Source organism: Serinus canaria, chromosome 3 (assembly GCF_022539315.1).
Source record: "Serinus canaria isolate serCan28SL12 chromosome 3, serCan2020, whole genome shotgun sequence".
Lineage (NCBI taxonomy): Eukaryota > Metazoa > Chordata > Aves > Passeriformes > Fringillidae > Serinus > Serinus canaria.
Genome location: NC_066316.1, coordinates 464,525 through 481,090, shown reverse-complemented (window position 1 = coordinate 481,090; position 16,566 = coordinate 464,525). Strand labels below are relative to the sequence as shown.

At 42.7% G+C, this 16,566-nt stretch overlaps 1 protein-coding gene across 1 annotated transcript in view; it reads left to right on the top strand.

Annotated features, from left to right (window-relative positions):
• SNAP25 (synaptosome associated protein 25) overlaps window positions 1–16,273 on the top strand; it is a 61,238-nt gene extending 44,965 nt beyond the window's left edge. The window contains exons 5-8 of the mRNA XM_018918047.3: window positions 5,200–5,317; window positions 9,092–9,217; window positions 11,295–11,439; window positions 15,681–16,273. Coding sequence (XP_018773592.1) covers window positions 5,200–5,317; window positions 9,092–9,217; window positions 11,295–11,439; window positions 15,681–15,749 — 458 coding nt within the window. The 3' untranslated portion in view covers window positions 15,750–16,273. The remainder of the gene's footprint in view (window positions 1–5,199; window positions 5,318–9,091; window positions 9,218–11,294; window positions 11,440–15,680) is intronic.
• The last annotated feature ends 293 nt before the right edge of the window (window positions 16,274–16,566 follow it).

The following is a 16,566-nucleotide window of genomic DNA, read 5'->3' as shown; positions in this document are numbered from 1 at the left end:
GGCTGGTAACTCTATTCATCCATAGGAAACTCCCATCGCCTGGACATAGTAGCAGGGTTAAAGATTTGGGCCTTCAAGGATATTTTTTGTGTGATGATGTCTTCATGCAGTTTATTACAGAAGAATTTTGTTCTTGTATTCCAAATGAGGCGGAGGGGAGAAACTTTTCCAATAACAGCAGTAGCAGCACAGTAATTTTTCATCCAAGACAAGACAGGAATAGCCACAACTTTGATAAGAGACAAAGAAAATATCAGTGCAATTGGAATTTTCTCATTGCACCACGAATGCACAAACAGCAATGCCGGGGAACATGGGGAGCAGATTAATTTACCCAGCAGATCTTACTCCGGATCAAGCTTATAGAGATAAAACGTGGAAATAACTGGGCAATCCCACAAACAAAAGCACTGGCACACAGGCGAGCTGACCTCCACTGCTTTTGCAGGAGTTGTGGGTTTGGCAGTTTTGTATGTTATGGCTAATTAGCAAAATAAAAGGGGACTAACAACTACTCCAGTTTTCACAGGGAAGATGGTATTAATTATGCTGAAGTTGTAGCACAGAACAAAAGACAGATGAACCCACACAAAGCAGGTTGTGCCTTTGTCTCCTGTTATTTTTAGCACAGCTCCACGTGGGCTCACAGCTCTCCCCTCCAGCTTTCTTCCACAGGGACCTGAGCCCAGCAGTGCCTTTCAGAGCACAGCTAGGTCAGAGCCCAGATCTCTGAAAAGGCTGCCCCACAGCCTACACTCCAGTACGATTCTCCTTCATGGAAAATGTGATGACGGCCTAGCATTGGAAATAGCTCCTCTGCTGAGTCTCAAATTAAACCCTCTTGAATGCAATTATGATTGCTATGTGTTCTTAAGATGTCCTTAGTGTTTTCTTCCTTTTTTTCCTAATTAAAATTGCCTTTGAGGAAATCGCTTGCTGCACAATTCTCCAGGCAAAGGAGCAAGTTCCAGCCTCCACAGGCATTAAAGCACAGGCCTCAGATCCTGGACATCAGTGAAGGAATATCTGTTATAAATTACAGATGAGGATGCAAAGGTGAAGCAACACCACACTTGCTCTGTGCTGGTCTTGCTACCAATGCCTTGTAAGATACTTTTGCAGCTTTTTTTGCTCAAGACACCACAGGAGCAACTGAGGGATACCCTTGCTACAGCTTCCCTGCCCCAGCCACTTCCCCAGATCAGTCACAGGATGGGAAATTGCCAGGATATTACAGGAGATCCTGGCAAAGACCCACTGGCAAATGGCCACAATGCAATGATAAAACTTACAGGACTAGCTTAGGTTCCCTCAGTTACCTTACAGGAGTAATTCACAAGTATAATGATACAGGTAAAAATCTATTCTTGTTTGTGCCTTAAAATAGGCCATTTGTTTGCTGTAAAATCTGGAAGAAGATCTATGGTCACTACCTTGAAAGTGATGTTCTTAGACATCAAGATACCAAAAAAAAGTTGCAGTGTTTACCAGAGGGGAAAAAAAATGAAGGAAATCACAATGAAATGTATTTCTGATGTATATTTTGCCTCCAGACAGCACCAGTTCTCTTAGGTATATATCATGTGTCATACATAAACATATAGGTGCAGTTTATTCAAATAATATTGCAACAAACTGTCAAAAGGTGTTCAACCTCTGACCTTGAAGGGCTTCTCTAAATGGAAGACAAAAGACATTATCTCTAGTAGGTGTGAATTTGTGTAGGTTCATGGCAGTATATGCCAACAAACTGTCTTCCCTAAAACCTTTAATAAAGCACAGAACGTTGGAATAGGGAAGATCTATGGTAACAGACACTAAATTAACCTCTCGACTGCCATCCTATTTCCTACCAGCAGTGGTTCATTCTGGGCCACATTTTAATAGCAGTTATACCAAAACAAATCCCGCGTGACCCCATTAAGTTAATTCCACTATAATATTTATGCCTCAATAATTGTGGTTAGACTCATGAATCTATTTCCTTGCTTGCAGGACCAGATCTTTGACAGGTATAAATTGGCATTGCTCTGCAAAGCCAGCCTAACTATGCTGATTCAAACCAGTTAACAATCCAGCCCACGACATTAACAACTAGCAAGTGGTTTTAGGACCAGCAGCCAGCTGTCTTGACTTCTGGGCTACAAATATGACAGGGGGTTTTTTACATGATGTTTCCTTTTATGAAAGATAAATGAGCTGTGGCTCCCTTTCCTATTCAGCAATAGCCCAGGCATCAAACACAAATCCTGAAGTAGGATAAATAAAGTCAGGATTCTAGAGAGGGCTGTAGTTTAAATGGAAGTTTTTGAGTTGTGTCAAATATTCTCTTCAATAAGCACTCATTTATTCAGGCAGAACAGAAACCAGGTAAAGACAGTTCAAAAGGACCTGTTACATACATGGCTTTAGAGAATGTGCATCTGGGCAAGGAGAATTGCTTCCACTGAGAGCTGCCGGTGGCACCAGATCTAGGACTGACCCATGCAGTGTGAACCTGGCTTTTGCTACTGGACAGACCAGGTGAGAGAAGCACTAGCAGGAAAACCAATGGAAGAAAGATCAGACACCTGTCATATCCCCAGTGTCAAAATGCACCTGTGGGTCCAGCTGTTCCCTAACTGGCATGGGGCTCTGCAGCGCTCAGAAGCAGGAGCTGGGAGCCTGAGACAGAAGTGCAGCAAATCCCATCACGCTGCATGAAGCAGCATCACAGGCAGCTCACACTCCCACAGCTGCTCCCCAGAGCGAGAGCAAGCGTTGCCCAGCTGAGGAGCAGGAGCACAGGGAGGGGCGTCCCCTTCTACCACAGACTCACATTTCTGATGAGAGTGACAGTCTGTGCCTAAGGACACCAACCAAAGCTTCTGCTGAAGCCTACATGATAACATGCATTAAGACATTCCAACCTTGCTTTTCTGGTTCTCAGCTCAGCAGTTTACCTGGCTGAACTTGTACAGTTCCTTCTTGGTTTCCCAATCCTTTGCTTACACAGTGTGTGCCCCTTTAGAGGGCAGTGCCAGGTAACTCTGATCCTCTAAATATATCCTTGGATTTGAGATCAATAACTCCCATGGTACCAGGAGAGAGGCCCATCCAGCTGAGGAGAATGAGAACTGACAGCAGAAAGGCAGATGAATCTCACCATACTGACATGGTACCTCTCCTTCTCAAAGCCCAGTGTCATGAAAGAATTAAACAAAGAGCACAAGTTCAATACTTGAACTATTCCAGCTTGAATAATTTAGCCCAGGATTTTCTAGGCCCTCAAGGGGTGAGGTTCCTGTTTCCTATTAAAATTAATTAAATAAAATTAATTTTAATGGGAACTGGGCATCTAAACCCCCCAGAAAGCTTTGAAAAGCTAAACCTCAATTGTTATTAAAAACCCAAGTAAGAAATTAGGCATCTTCATGTTCTCAAAGAAGTTAAGAGGAGCTTTTTACTGACGTCAGTATGCATATGATTTTTCTTCTAAAATTTTCTTCTTTCTTTTTTTTTTCTGGATAGGACTCAGTTAACATCAGAGATGACATTAAATTCCTCCTATAACCAGCGCTCTTAGTTCCTTCCTCTACAGTCTAATTCAGTGTTTTTCTATTCCAAATGGGGACTAGGAATGTATTTGTATTTTACTGGGACTGCTTTACTTTTCCTAGTTAGGTACAGTTACAATTTTAATGGATTGAAATGTCACTCCAAGTACCTTTCTGATCTTGGGTAGCATCTGAGTCTATCCTTTAGGAACAAATGGTATAAAATGTAAATCCCATGTAAAATGCTGTCCCTACTGCAGACTCCACACAAGGCACTTGATCTGATTGGATCCATATCTGTTTACCTCAGCAGAGAATCCTGTTCCTACACCTTTACGTCATGGCATTCTGTTCCTCTAGGACATATTCCCCAGCTTTAAAAGTGAAAGAAATTAACACATTAAATTATTTTGAGCCACCAAGTCACTTAGAAAATGAAGCCACTAAGAAAACTCATCAGCCTTAGGTGGAAATATGCCAAATTTTGTTTTAATGCCAGCAGAGAGATAAGGTCTATATGTGTCTGGTTTCTGGGCCTGGTGCTTCTTAACTTTTCCTGGAGCAAAGCAGAAGTGACCCCACTGAAAACATGAGTCTTCACCCAATGCCGGTTCCCATAAGGTCCCTTGGGCATAAGGTCCCTTGGGGCCAGAGCCAAGGAACGCCACAGCTGGTGACCCTCTTGCAGAGCGCATCGGGCTCCTGGAGTGGTTTCAGTTGTTCCGTGCTCACTGAGGTTACTCCTGATTTGCACCCACACAGGGAAGAAAACCAGCCCCGAGGCCACACTCAGGCTAGAGATCAGCATCCAGCACCAGTCGAAGTGGCAGGTCTGTTTCCTCAGCCTCTGGAAGGAAGGGTACCTCGACACAAGCCCTTAAGAGCTCACTCCATTACCACTACCATTAACTACCAGTTCTCTCACTCACTAGCCACAGCAGTTGTGCTGCCCAAACCCACCTAATTCTGAAGCATTTGTAAATGTAAGTAACGGAAGCGTTTTCCATGGAAGGGCTTATTTTCTCTAATATTAACATACATAATTGCAAAATAATAACACTATCTTTCTTTCTCCTGGATGTCACTGTGTCTTAGCAAGTTGATGTATTGTATTATGTTTCTGGACCTTGAACTTTATAACCCTTCCTTTCTACATCATTACATCTTGTTTATATTAATATATATCAAATAAATTTCTCCTTTGCTTTACTCTTCCCATACTAATAAAAAAATCTTCAGCATCCAATGCAGCATACATCCGTTCAGCAATGCATCAGCTCAGATTAATGCATTGTAATGTCATTATTAACTCAGTTCTACATGGTCATTTTTCATGTTCTGTTGAAGACAAAATCAAACAAACAAAAATACAATTCATTCCACACTGTCATCCCTTTGTCCTGACCAGAACAACTCGATCGTGTTGAAGAAGGCATGAACCATATCAACCAAGACATGAAGGAGGCCGAGAAAAATTTAAAAGATTTAGGGAAATGCTGTGGCCTTTTCATATGTCCTTGTAACAAGTAGGTACTGGGTACCGGCTCTGCTATGTGGTGTCCAGTTTTTTGTCACAGTGAATGTCTGAAGTTTTTGTCTTTTTTTTCTTTGTCCTTTTCCATCTGCTTCATTCTGTGGGGATAAAATACTTGTGTTTAATCAGAACAACTGGAACGCATCGAAGAGGGAATGGACCAAATCAATAAGGACATGAAAGAAGCAGAAAAGAATTTGACGGACCTAGGAAAATTCTGTGGTCTTTGTGTCTGTCCATGTAACAAGTAGGTGCTGCCTGCCTCATCTCTTTGAGCACTTAAGGCTGATCCCAAAGGCCTTGTGAAGCTCATCCTTGCTAGGCACATGGACAGGATGAGCATGTGGCATGCAGAAAGAACGACTCTGGTTCAAATGCATTCATTTCATAGCATAGACAACTGACTGGGAATTACTGTAGATGCATTAAAATCAGGCATACTGCAGTGAAAGCTTCACTGTTGACACCTTTTAATGGTAAAAATTTCAACATTTTACACAAAGTGTACTGAGTGGTACTGAGTCCATGTTCCAGCGGACAAAAACACTTGGGGCTACCTTATTTCTGGACACTCTAAATTTTGAAACATATTTTCACAAACAAGTTTCATAACCAAAAGAGCTGAAAAAATGCAGAAGTCTTACTAAACCATGCTCCAAATTGTGAATGAAAATCACAGCTTTTTTTGTTGTTCAGCAGAAATAGTCCTTGATGAGATCTTGAAAGAGATGTGATGTTTCATAATTGGAACCCAACTTGAAATGGTTTTCATCCTGCCACAGGCAAAAAATTTGACAAAACCTCAACATGCCAAATTTCTTTTGTTTGGGTAGCACGTACACTAAGCAGAAATGTTGAAATGCATTGAATTTGCTTGCATGCCGTCACACTTGAACAAAACCGTCCTCCAAGTAATGCCAAGCTTGTTTTAAATGCCAAATGAAAATGTGATGTGCGGTTATGTGGGTGTAGGAAATTGGGGACCAACCCAAAGTCCTTGAGGAATGGCAAATCCAGCATGCAGTGAGTAGGCATGAAACTAGGTTGCAGTGAAAACATTCCTGAATGGTTGGCCAGAGATTGTGTGGGAAACAAAGTAGAGAAATGTTGCTGTAGTATTAAATTCCTGTTCTATGTGAACTTTGTTCATAGCCAAAGCCTGATCTCACCCCGATTATCAAGACCAAAAGGAAAGAGAGCTGTCATAGAGTTCATGGGTATTTTGCCAATAATTAGAAGAGCAGGACTAGGGTTTTGCCTTATCAGTCACATTTATTTTGAAGTTAATTCCCTTGGGACACAATGCAGATACTGCCTTTGTACCGCTTGGTACAAAGAAGTATTTTACTTCTTTGAACCAAGCCCTGAATACTCTTTTGGGGTAAACATTTTGCCCAGAATTATTATAGCCTTGATGTGCAATGGGAGGGGGGCAGGAGTAATGGGAAGGGCTGCACACACCCCTTTTGCAAGGGGTATGACCTCTGACAGGCCATAGCCCTTGCTGTCCTGCACCAGAGGAGCTGGTGCACAAGAGCTGCAGGTACAAATGCAGCAGAAACTTCACATCTCCCACACTGTTTGAGCTGTAAAAGCTCAGAACGGACAGCCAGACACGTGACAGCGATGGGATTAGCACCTGGCACGTGGCACTAAAACATTTGGCACTTTGATACAGCTGCAGTGTCATGCTGCAAGAGCACAATGATTCTACAGGGGATGTAGGGAGAATGAATTTGTAAAGGGGCCTCTTCCCTTCACTAAGGCATTCTGACCCTATCACTCTGCAGCCATATTTCAGAGAGCAGCATTGCTAACCAATGCACAGAGGATGGATGAAGAATGGTTTTAGATCGTGTTCCCTGAGTCACTAAGCCAGGACCCCACTGGTACAGATGAGATGATGTTCTGCGGAGTGAATGCGGGAGAGAGAGAAATCCATACAGTTCTGGGCATCAGAATCACCATGATCCTCTAAAGCTCTTGTGGCTGGTGGGAGATTAATGGCATATATTTATAAAAAGATTATCCACTTCACGTGTAACTCTACCCTGATATACAGTGAAAGTACAGTTCTCTGTGCCTTAAAAATATGTAAAGCTTGATCCTACATTCTTAGGAGACCGAAAATGCCCACAGCATGGAACTTTTACCAGGTTGCGTTCCAAAGGACAATTCCTATTGACCATGAGCAGATGTAAGCTCCACTGGCTGACTTTAATTGGAAGTCCACAAGACAACAAGAGATCAGATTCTGGGTGTATAACATCATTTACCTCAAACACAGAAACTGTCTCACTGACAAAGTTGCACAGGTCCAAAGAACAGGCAAAACCCTGTAAATGTATCTGCAGCAAGAGAACTACTTTCAGGCATTTTAGAAGTGCCAAAGCTGATGTATAGTTTCAGAGAACTAAAATTAAAGAAGCCAACCATCATATTATTAAGTCTTCACAAACTTCAGTAGGAAATAAGCAACAGAACAGATGAGTAGGAAAGATCCTCTTTTAGTCTATGTTTTAATTCTTTATTGGATCATACAACACATCTTCAGGCTCATTTAAAACTGAGCTGCTTCAGGGGGCATGGAGAGAACATGACACCAGAGATGGGTTTGTCATGTCCTTTCCCAAATCTCCCAGAAGCACGTTCAGTTCCTTCCCCAAAATCAAAGCCACAGGGCTGTTTATAGGACTGATTGGAGCTGACCAAGGAACAGGGAAACCACAGAGATTTGCAGCTCCCAGTGGTTTTGTTGGAAACAGACCCATTTCCAGAATAAAATCACAAACATATACCTGTGGACCCCAAATCCTTACATTCCCTTGTTAAAATGCTTAATCTTGTCTGGTGACCCCAATGACAGCAGCCCTAAATAGGCTGCCCATGTCAATTTTCCACTCTAGGGGTGCCTGGATTTTAATTTTCTATCCACAGAAGCTCCGTCAAAAATGGCTCTCTGCAGGTTAATGTAACTGCCACAAAATACAAATATAACAAGTTGCCAGGCTATTTTTGAAGTCCTGTGGTTTAAAACTCCTGAAGGAAGTGATGATCCTTTTTTGCCTGTGTCTTGCTTATTGTGAAGGCTGTTACTGCTGATGCATTGAGGGTATGATGAACTATTGGGGCAACTGTGCTTAGTGAGAATGCTTTACTTCTTATTCATGCCTGTAGCTGGTGCATGAAGAAAAACTTAGAAAAATTTCCCTTTCTGATGCTAGACTGCTCGTATCTTTTATTTTCTCCTGCACTCATTTCACTTCTGCCTATTTTACTTTTTGTCTCTGTGGACAAAGGTTTGTACATCAACTGTCGATGTATGATTACTATTTTCAAGTACCGATATATTATTTGAAAAATCTAATGAACCCCATGATAAAATCATCCCCAAATCACCTTGGGAAAGGTCAGTGGCTTTTAATGCCTATTATGCCACATAGATATTGAAAAAATATCATCAGAAGACAAATATTCTGCATAGTAAAAGGTTAAATTGTTGCAAAATCTGTTTTTCTCTAAGAGGGTGTTTTGCTGTGATGTGATGTACACACTATACTTGGCAGTTCTGTTTTTATGTCTGTCTGCCAGTACGTCCTCTGTGTTTGATGTCAAAACATATGTGTCACTGAAATGAAACAATGTTTTCTACTTATCTGTATTTCTTCTCTTCTTTTTCCTTTTTTATTCTTTTTTCTTTCTTTTTTTTTTTAATTTTCCTTCATTCTGGAAACTAAGTCAACATCCAAAAACCTGTGTGCAATGTTGTAGACCTGACAACTGCAATTCACCCTATTGGAAACTATAGCTCTGACCATCACTGTTGTGGCAGTAAAGTAAAAAATAAGCAAAAAACCCAGCCCCTTCTTTTATTCAGGGTTATGATATATCGGTATACAAACAATGACCCTCTATCTGAAAACTCATTTGCTTGATTCAGCTTTTAGCTTGGAGAGGTAAAGAGTTTTGCGTTTGTCCTTGTGCACTGTGTGCTTTGTTACTCATCATCTTTCTCGCATAGGCTTAAATCAAGCGATGCTTACAAAAAGGCCTGGGGCAATAATCAGGATGGTGTTGTAGCCAGCCAGCCTGCACGTGTCGTAGATGAACGGGAGCAGATGGCCATCAGTGGTGGCTTTATCCGCAGGTGAGCCTTTTTATCCACTGTTTTCTCTCTGTTCTCCTTGTCACTGATATATTTAGATTGCTTCCATATGGTCATGAGTTCTGTGGTGCTCATTAACTCCTTCAGAGGTGTTGGGCAATGTGATAGAGCCAGGGTTTTCCACCAAGTGGTGCTCAGATTCAGGTTGATGGTGACTAAGGCATGTCCTAAAGTTTACTGCAGCCAGGGACTTCTCCTCTTCTCCTGGGCTTGAGGGTCACCTGAGCTCTAGTGCAAAGGATGGTGACCTCGCTGGAAATCCTGGAAGGAAGGATCTTGGTCCTGAGAACCAGAAGATGCTTGAAAACACAAGCCCAAACGTTTTTGAGACTGCCCAGATCTGGGCGATAATAAAATAGAAATAAAGTCTATTTATTTATTTCACAGCAGCACTGTGAGGGTGCAGACAGCCATGGCCAGCCAGCACTGCCCTCAGCACCCCAGCTCCCTGTGTGAACACTTGTCCTGGGGGCCTTATCACAGGTCTCACTAATGACACTTGTCAAACGCCTCAGAAATGAAGTGTCAGATAAACACTAGTTTATTGCTATTATGTCTCGAGGCATGTAGTGTCCATTATCCACCCTTGCCAGAAGATGTGCCAAAGCATCCAGCAGCCCTCCCTTTCTTTCCAACAACGAAAAAGCCTCAGGCTTCCTGCCAAAGCACCAGGCCAAGCCCAGAACCTGAAGAGCTCTTTAAACTAGGTGCAGCCCTCCCCTGCTCATGAGTGTCCTCAAAACCTCACTGCATGGGGCATGGTGCCCCATTCCTCAGCTGCTGGGAAGCCACAGCTATGGAGGAACAGAGTGGGAATACCTGAGCTCTCAAATCAAAGCCAGTTTGATGCACACAATCTATATTAAAGGCAACACCACTGCAAACTTCCAGCACAAAGTACAGACTGATTACAGAGCATATGGGGCATGTATTTAGCAGACAATGCTATCAGCATACCAGCAGGAAAAGCTTTGATCTCTGAAGATTAAGGACACTAGTTTAATAAGCAATTATCTTTCCAAAAACTATCATCCACTTTTTGTTTGGCTGCTGTGATAAAGGGAAATCAGTGTGAGAGAAACAATGCTGTCATGCAATCTGGAGCATGGGATAGAGTTGCCATGTAAGTTTGATGGGTCTGCCATTCACTCTTTTTTTAAATTTCTGGATGGCAGCCCCACCAAAATGAAGGCTGGGGCATGGTAATAGAATAGCAGTGAAGGAAGTTAATGCTGCACCATGATTGCTCTGCAAATAGCCTGGAGCACCCTTTGGGCACCTACATGAACACAAGCTGCATAAAAGGCTCAAAGTAGGAATTTTCTGAGCGGCACCCATGGACCTTTATTTTCCCAGCATCAGTCACCACCTGCCTCTTCAGTCACTGAAGAGTTGAACTGGGCCTTGGCTCGAGCACAAGCTTTTCCTTCCAAAAAGCAACTGCACAAGATGGTGCTAAGAATGAGAGATAAATGACCTTTACTAAAGCAAATAAATCTGAGAGAAGCTGCATCTGTCTTTCACCAGCAATACAGTCAATTAAATAGGATGCTAGGTCAGGATTTTCACAGCTGAAGCATCTCTTCCCCAATATCTCTGTGACCCCAAGCATACAAGGACTGGGCAGTATTCATTAGCTATCTGCAGCCCAAGGAGGGAAGCTGCTATCGCTGTAATTCCACCACCTTCCAGCACTTCCCATGAACGCTAAGCACACACACATCCAAATGGAGCACCCATTCTTTGGGAAGGATGATCACTGCAGAGGGGTGCAGCATGTGGTACAGACAAGCTCAGACAGCAACATCTATACCAACAGCAGACATGAGCAGTATAAACAGAGCACTGATAACCCAGACAATTGAGCCCAACATCCAAAAAATAAGCATGTAACATTTTTCAGGTTATCTACTCATTAATCCCTTTTGTTCAAAGCTGAGCACAGCAGCCTGCTCCTCAGGTGACAAGCGATGGAGGATGCAGTGGAGGTTTTGGGTGAATCCCAGTTTCAGGGGGAATCTCCTGTCTCTGCTTTAAAGAATTGGGTTTTTGTTCCCAGGGTAACAAACGATGCCCGGGAAAATGAAATGGATGAGAACCTGGAGCAGGTCAGCGGCATCATTGGCAACTTACGTCACATGGCCTTGGACATGGGCAACGAGATCGACACACAGAACCGCCAGATTGACAGGATCATGGAGAAGGTAAGAGCTGCCTTTTCGGTGAGGACCCCAAAAGGGGCTCTGTTTTCCCTTCTCCAAGCATGGGCCTGGAAAGGACAAGGGACAGAAATAGCTCCTCTCTTCTCCCTCCAAACCCTTGGAGCAAAGCAGAGCTCGCTGCTGTGAATCTGCACCTCCAGTGCAGGCTGGGTTGAACCCTTGCTGTTGAGTTTGCCACACACCTGCAAGGGGACCCCTTAGCAGACATCAAGGCTCCTTCTTCAATAGCTCTGAAAAAGGACAAGTGTCCTGAGCTATGCTGAACTGTGGGGCCTGGATCTGACTGCCCTGGCACTTCCTGGAAAGTTTTAAACCCTCCTGAGCTTTTCCTCCCTTGTAAACTCCATGAGCAGCTCAGGATTAGATCACCTGCTTGGAGGACCAGTCCTCTAAGAAGGATGGGGATTTATTAAAATACCAAATCTTTGCCAAATGGTAACAGTGCAGCCACTTTTGTTGTGCTGCTTACAACAACATTAGGACAGAGATCTACCTGCTCTCTTGGGGGAGGGTGTGTGTGTGTGTATATATACATATATATATTTATACATAATTGGGCCCCACACAGCCCCAGTGGAATACAAAAGCTCAGCACTAGTTCAGCAAAATCACCATGTAAAAAGGCAAAGGGCACCATTCCAGTGCCAGACCTGCACTGCAGATTTCTGAAGCAGAGAGCAGCCCTCTCCAAGCCTGGCTGGGAGCTCACTGCCATCCTGAGATCCCAAGATCTGCAGGCCATCTGCATTGGTACTGGCAGAGCTCCAGGCACCGGCACAGGCAGGCTGAAGTGACATAAGAGGCTAGATCTTCAGCTGGTGTAAAACGAACAACGCTCCGCTTCCGTAGAGATTTACACAACCTGAGGATCTAACCCAATGACTTAAATGTGGTGCTTAGAGTTAATTCTGACCTCAAGTGGTAGAGCTGGTGCCCTTGAGCCTTCTTACACATGCACGCCTCCTCAAACAAGCAGGATGCCCATGCCTGTTTTTTGAATCAGTTATCTATATCAGAGCCTAGTAATAAAAATTAAGGAAAATACTGCACTGAGGGATTCACTCCAAGAGCTTTCCTTATTAGAGGCAGATTCTGGAGAGAACTGGGTGAAGTACACCTTGTCTGAAGCATGAGAAGATCATCCCTGACAGAGAGGCAGCCACCTGGCACCATAGAGCATGTGGCTTGGCGTTGGTCAAAAGTTTGCTTTATAAAGCTGCATGTGTTTGACTGTACTGGAAAATGCACAGTACTACTGGGATGCCATTATGCACCATTTCATATTTCTGGGAAAAGGAGGAGCATCGGGGGAAGGATTTACTGCTGCTATTCATATGCAAAGAACTAGAAAGCAGCACATCTCTCTATACTTTGAGAAGGGACAGGGAGTTTATACAGTCTGCACCATGAGTACCTTTAAATAGGAAGCCTATGATGTACATAATTTTCTCAAATCAATGAGGATGTGCACTATTGTGTTAGTACCTTTAAATAGGAAGCCTATGATGTGTATAATTTTCTCAAAGCAATGAGGATGTGCACTATTGTGTTCCCCCCTCCCCTGCTCATGTCACAGTGGCGGGAGACGTGCCCTGTGGATGGAAATCAGCGTCATCCTACCCATGCCTGCAGGATCCTATCGCAAAATACAGCAAGCCCAACAAGTGACTCTTCTCCTACCAGCTCAGGCTTGCAAACATCTGGATTTTGAAAACATTGACTAGGCCCTCTGTGCCCATAAAGCACATGGGCCAAACCTCTAACAGTGCATGCTGAGAGCAGTGAGGTGGAGGATCAGCCATCCATAGCTTCTCACAGACTTTGGAGTTTTGTACAGCAATGGCAAAATAACACTGGCAGCTAACGCATTCATAAAATCACCCAGGGCCCTTGGTTAAGGAACAGACACATTTGTGAAAGATGGATTTGCATCGTACACAGAGGAGCTGTCATGAGAGCGGCACAAAAATAAGACAGTCTTCAGTCTTAGTGAAAAATAAGCCAAATTTCTCAGAGTAAGGACATACAGTAATGAGCTACTCAAAAAAGGAACACAATGTATTAGTAAAACCCTCTATAAATGACAGAAATAATAGTTAGGTGGATAACAGTGAAACCTCAGCTGCACACACATCCAATCTGCAATGAAATACGGCAACAGACCCTCGTCCCCCTCACAGCATTGCCAGGGTTTTTTTCCTGACCAGCTGGAGCACTGTGCTTTGGGTCAATTATGAACATTAGAAAGACCCTTGGCTGGCACAGTTTGCAAAAGTTGGGGTGCATCACAAAGCTAAGCCAAAGTACCCTGGGATGCATCATAAATGCTCCTACAGGGGCAATGTTATACTGGATGCATGCACCCAAACCAGAGCAATCTCATAATGCAGCGATGTAATCTGATCTATCCACAGTAATCAGGACAGCGATGAATAAAAGGCTTTCTTTATCCTTTCCTCAGGTCTGAGAGAAAAGGACAAAAACCAAAATGACAGTGTGAAGAGTAGGTCAATGGCACCATCACCAGAAGGGCCTGCCCCTAAAATCTACTATAAATAGGAGGCTGGGAGGAAAGTAGAAGGGGCTCAAATCACTCTGTCTTGACCTAAGCTGGAAGGTCAGCACAAAGAATCCCGCTGCCTCCAGCACAACATCATCCACCAGATACTAATGTCTAAACATCATTAGGAACACGATGTTTCATCACTGTTCAATGACTATTCATGCATTTCCTGACAAAGGTAACTGTTTCCAAACCCATTAACTTTTTAGGTAGCCTTTTGGCAAAAACACACAAAATTGTACTGTGGTAGACAAGGTCAAATTCATGGCTAAAATAAAGGAGTGTGGCTTGTAATGAGTAATTTTGCTGATTTATGCTTGTTGAGGAGCTGGCACATGCTACTGCACTAAGAATACACATAGCATTTTCCAAAACAATTACGGAGAAAAGCCCAAGATATTTCAGAAAGATTTATTGCACATCAGCATAAACATTCTTAAAGGATTCTTAAATGCATGTGGGAAAGTTGCTTCACCATTCTGTCTTTGCAAACTGGAGATTTAAAATAAATCTGTACAATTTGGATACACCCCAGAGATGTGGGAACCATCATCAAAGCTAACAAAATGCAGCCATCAAACCACAGAAGGAGCTTGCTATTGGAACCCATGCTTTTAAAGCAGCAACACAATTCTCACCTTTCCCACAGGTCTGGTTTTAAAAATTGAAACCATTTTCTATCTAGTTCCTCTGCTAGAATAAGTCGGCATGGCAACATGGGGTTGAGTGGAGTTTTGCCAGTTTTTCTCAGCTAAAACAGTATCTTTAGTCTCCAAAAGTAACTTCTGCAGAGCTACAGGAAGTCATGGTCCAAGTGTCTTCCCACTCAGAGAGAACTCCCCAACCTCCCAGGTGGTGCCATTTTATTAATGGCATTTTATAATCATGGTAGGTGTTACCCCAGGGAAAACAGTGCAGTTAATGGCTCAGTCTATGCTGGACTAAATTGCAGTTTGATCGCTTCAAAGCACAGTAGAATCCCTGCCTTTCCTTAACACCTGTTTATGCTGCGGCCCCATGAAAGAGGCTACTCTCTCTTGCAACTACATTGGTGAATTTTGGAGTACTGGCATTCCTCCCACCTATTCCCTTCCTTTCACATGCAGAGCAAAGATATCCAGGCTGATTTTTTCAAAGAAATTTATCTTTACTAGCATTCCCTACATCAGATGATCTAGCTTCTCTGCTCTGGGAATCTCTACACTGACCAAAATTTTAGTTTTGGCTAGTACCTGATGATCTAAGTTAGACCACAGTCTGGGCCCACTGAATCTTAGAGGGCTCTGAAGGTTTTCCCCAGCAAAACACAGATGCACACAACCAGCTGTCATGCTGTCATCCAGTACCACCAGTGCTGTTGACAGCATCAGTATAGATCTGGCACAGCATTTACAGGAGTTCTCTGGAGCTGACCACAAACAGAAAAGTTCTGCTTGAAGGCTACATGAAGTAAAACCAGAAAATTTGTAATCTCCTTTTGGGTCCCTAATACCACTATAAAGAGCAGCTCTCCAGTATTTTCAAGTTTCATTTTCCTGTGACCTAGCCAAAATTATGGAACTACCCACAAAGCACTGTCTTTCTTCCCTGTACTCTTTTTTTCTCTCATATTCTCTTTCTTCCCTGTACTCATCCCTCTCTTTCCTCTGTGTTTCCCCAGGCTGATTCCAACAAAACCAGGATTGATGAAGCCAACCAGCGTGCAACAAAGATGCTGGGCAGCGGTTAAGTGCAGAGAAGTGCATTTCCTTTTAATGCTGTCCAGCAGGGCAGCACCTTCATGCTTTTATCATGGTATTTATCTTACTAGGTTTGCACACATGCACATATCAGCCCCATTGTAAATGTTGTCCTGTGTAGTTTGTCAGCTTTCCAAAAATGATACTTGTAATTATTTTTTTCTAGATATCTTTCTTTCCAAAGGTTGTACATAGTGCTGATTTGATGGCTATAGCTCACTATGATGTTTTTTGGGGTTCTTCCTTTCCTTTCCTTGTTTCTGTTTTGGGTTCCTTTTCTTTTTTTTCCCTTCTCATTTTTCTTTTTTTTTAATGATGTTTGCTGAATGACAACACTGTTGGAATGCTAAACGTGCTGTTAACCTTTAAATATCCAGTATTGTTCTTGTAAAACTGTGACATTCCACAGAGCTACTGCCATGCTCCTGTCTTTGGGTATCATGATGTTTAAGCACTTAAACCTGCTGTCTTCAGTTCTTCATTGCCATTATCTGTTGTTATGATTTCATGATTAGACAATGTGGAATTATATTACTATAACAAGCATTGCACTAAAAAGTGATGTGATTTATGCAGTTATGCATGAGGAATAAATAGACTTTTAGACTCCTACTTAAACAAGAATTTTCCCATGGCAGTAGCACACCAACAATGACAACAAAAGCATGCTCAGTATTCGGACTCTTTTGGGACTATGTTATACCAGCAAGTTTGCAGTTGTGCCACTTTTTTCTTGTTGATATATATATATAGTTATTAATCATGATCATTTTTTTAATTATGAAAAAAAAGAGGGATTTGGCACTC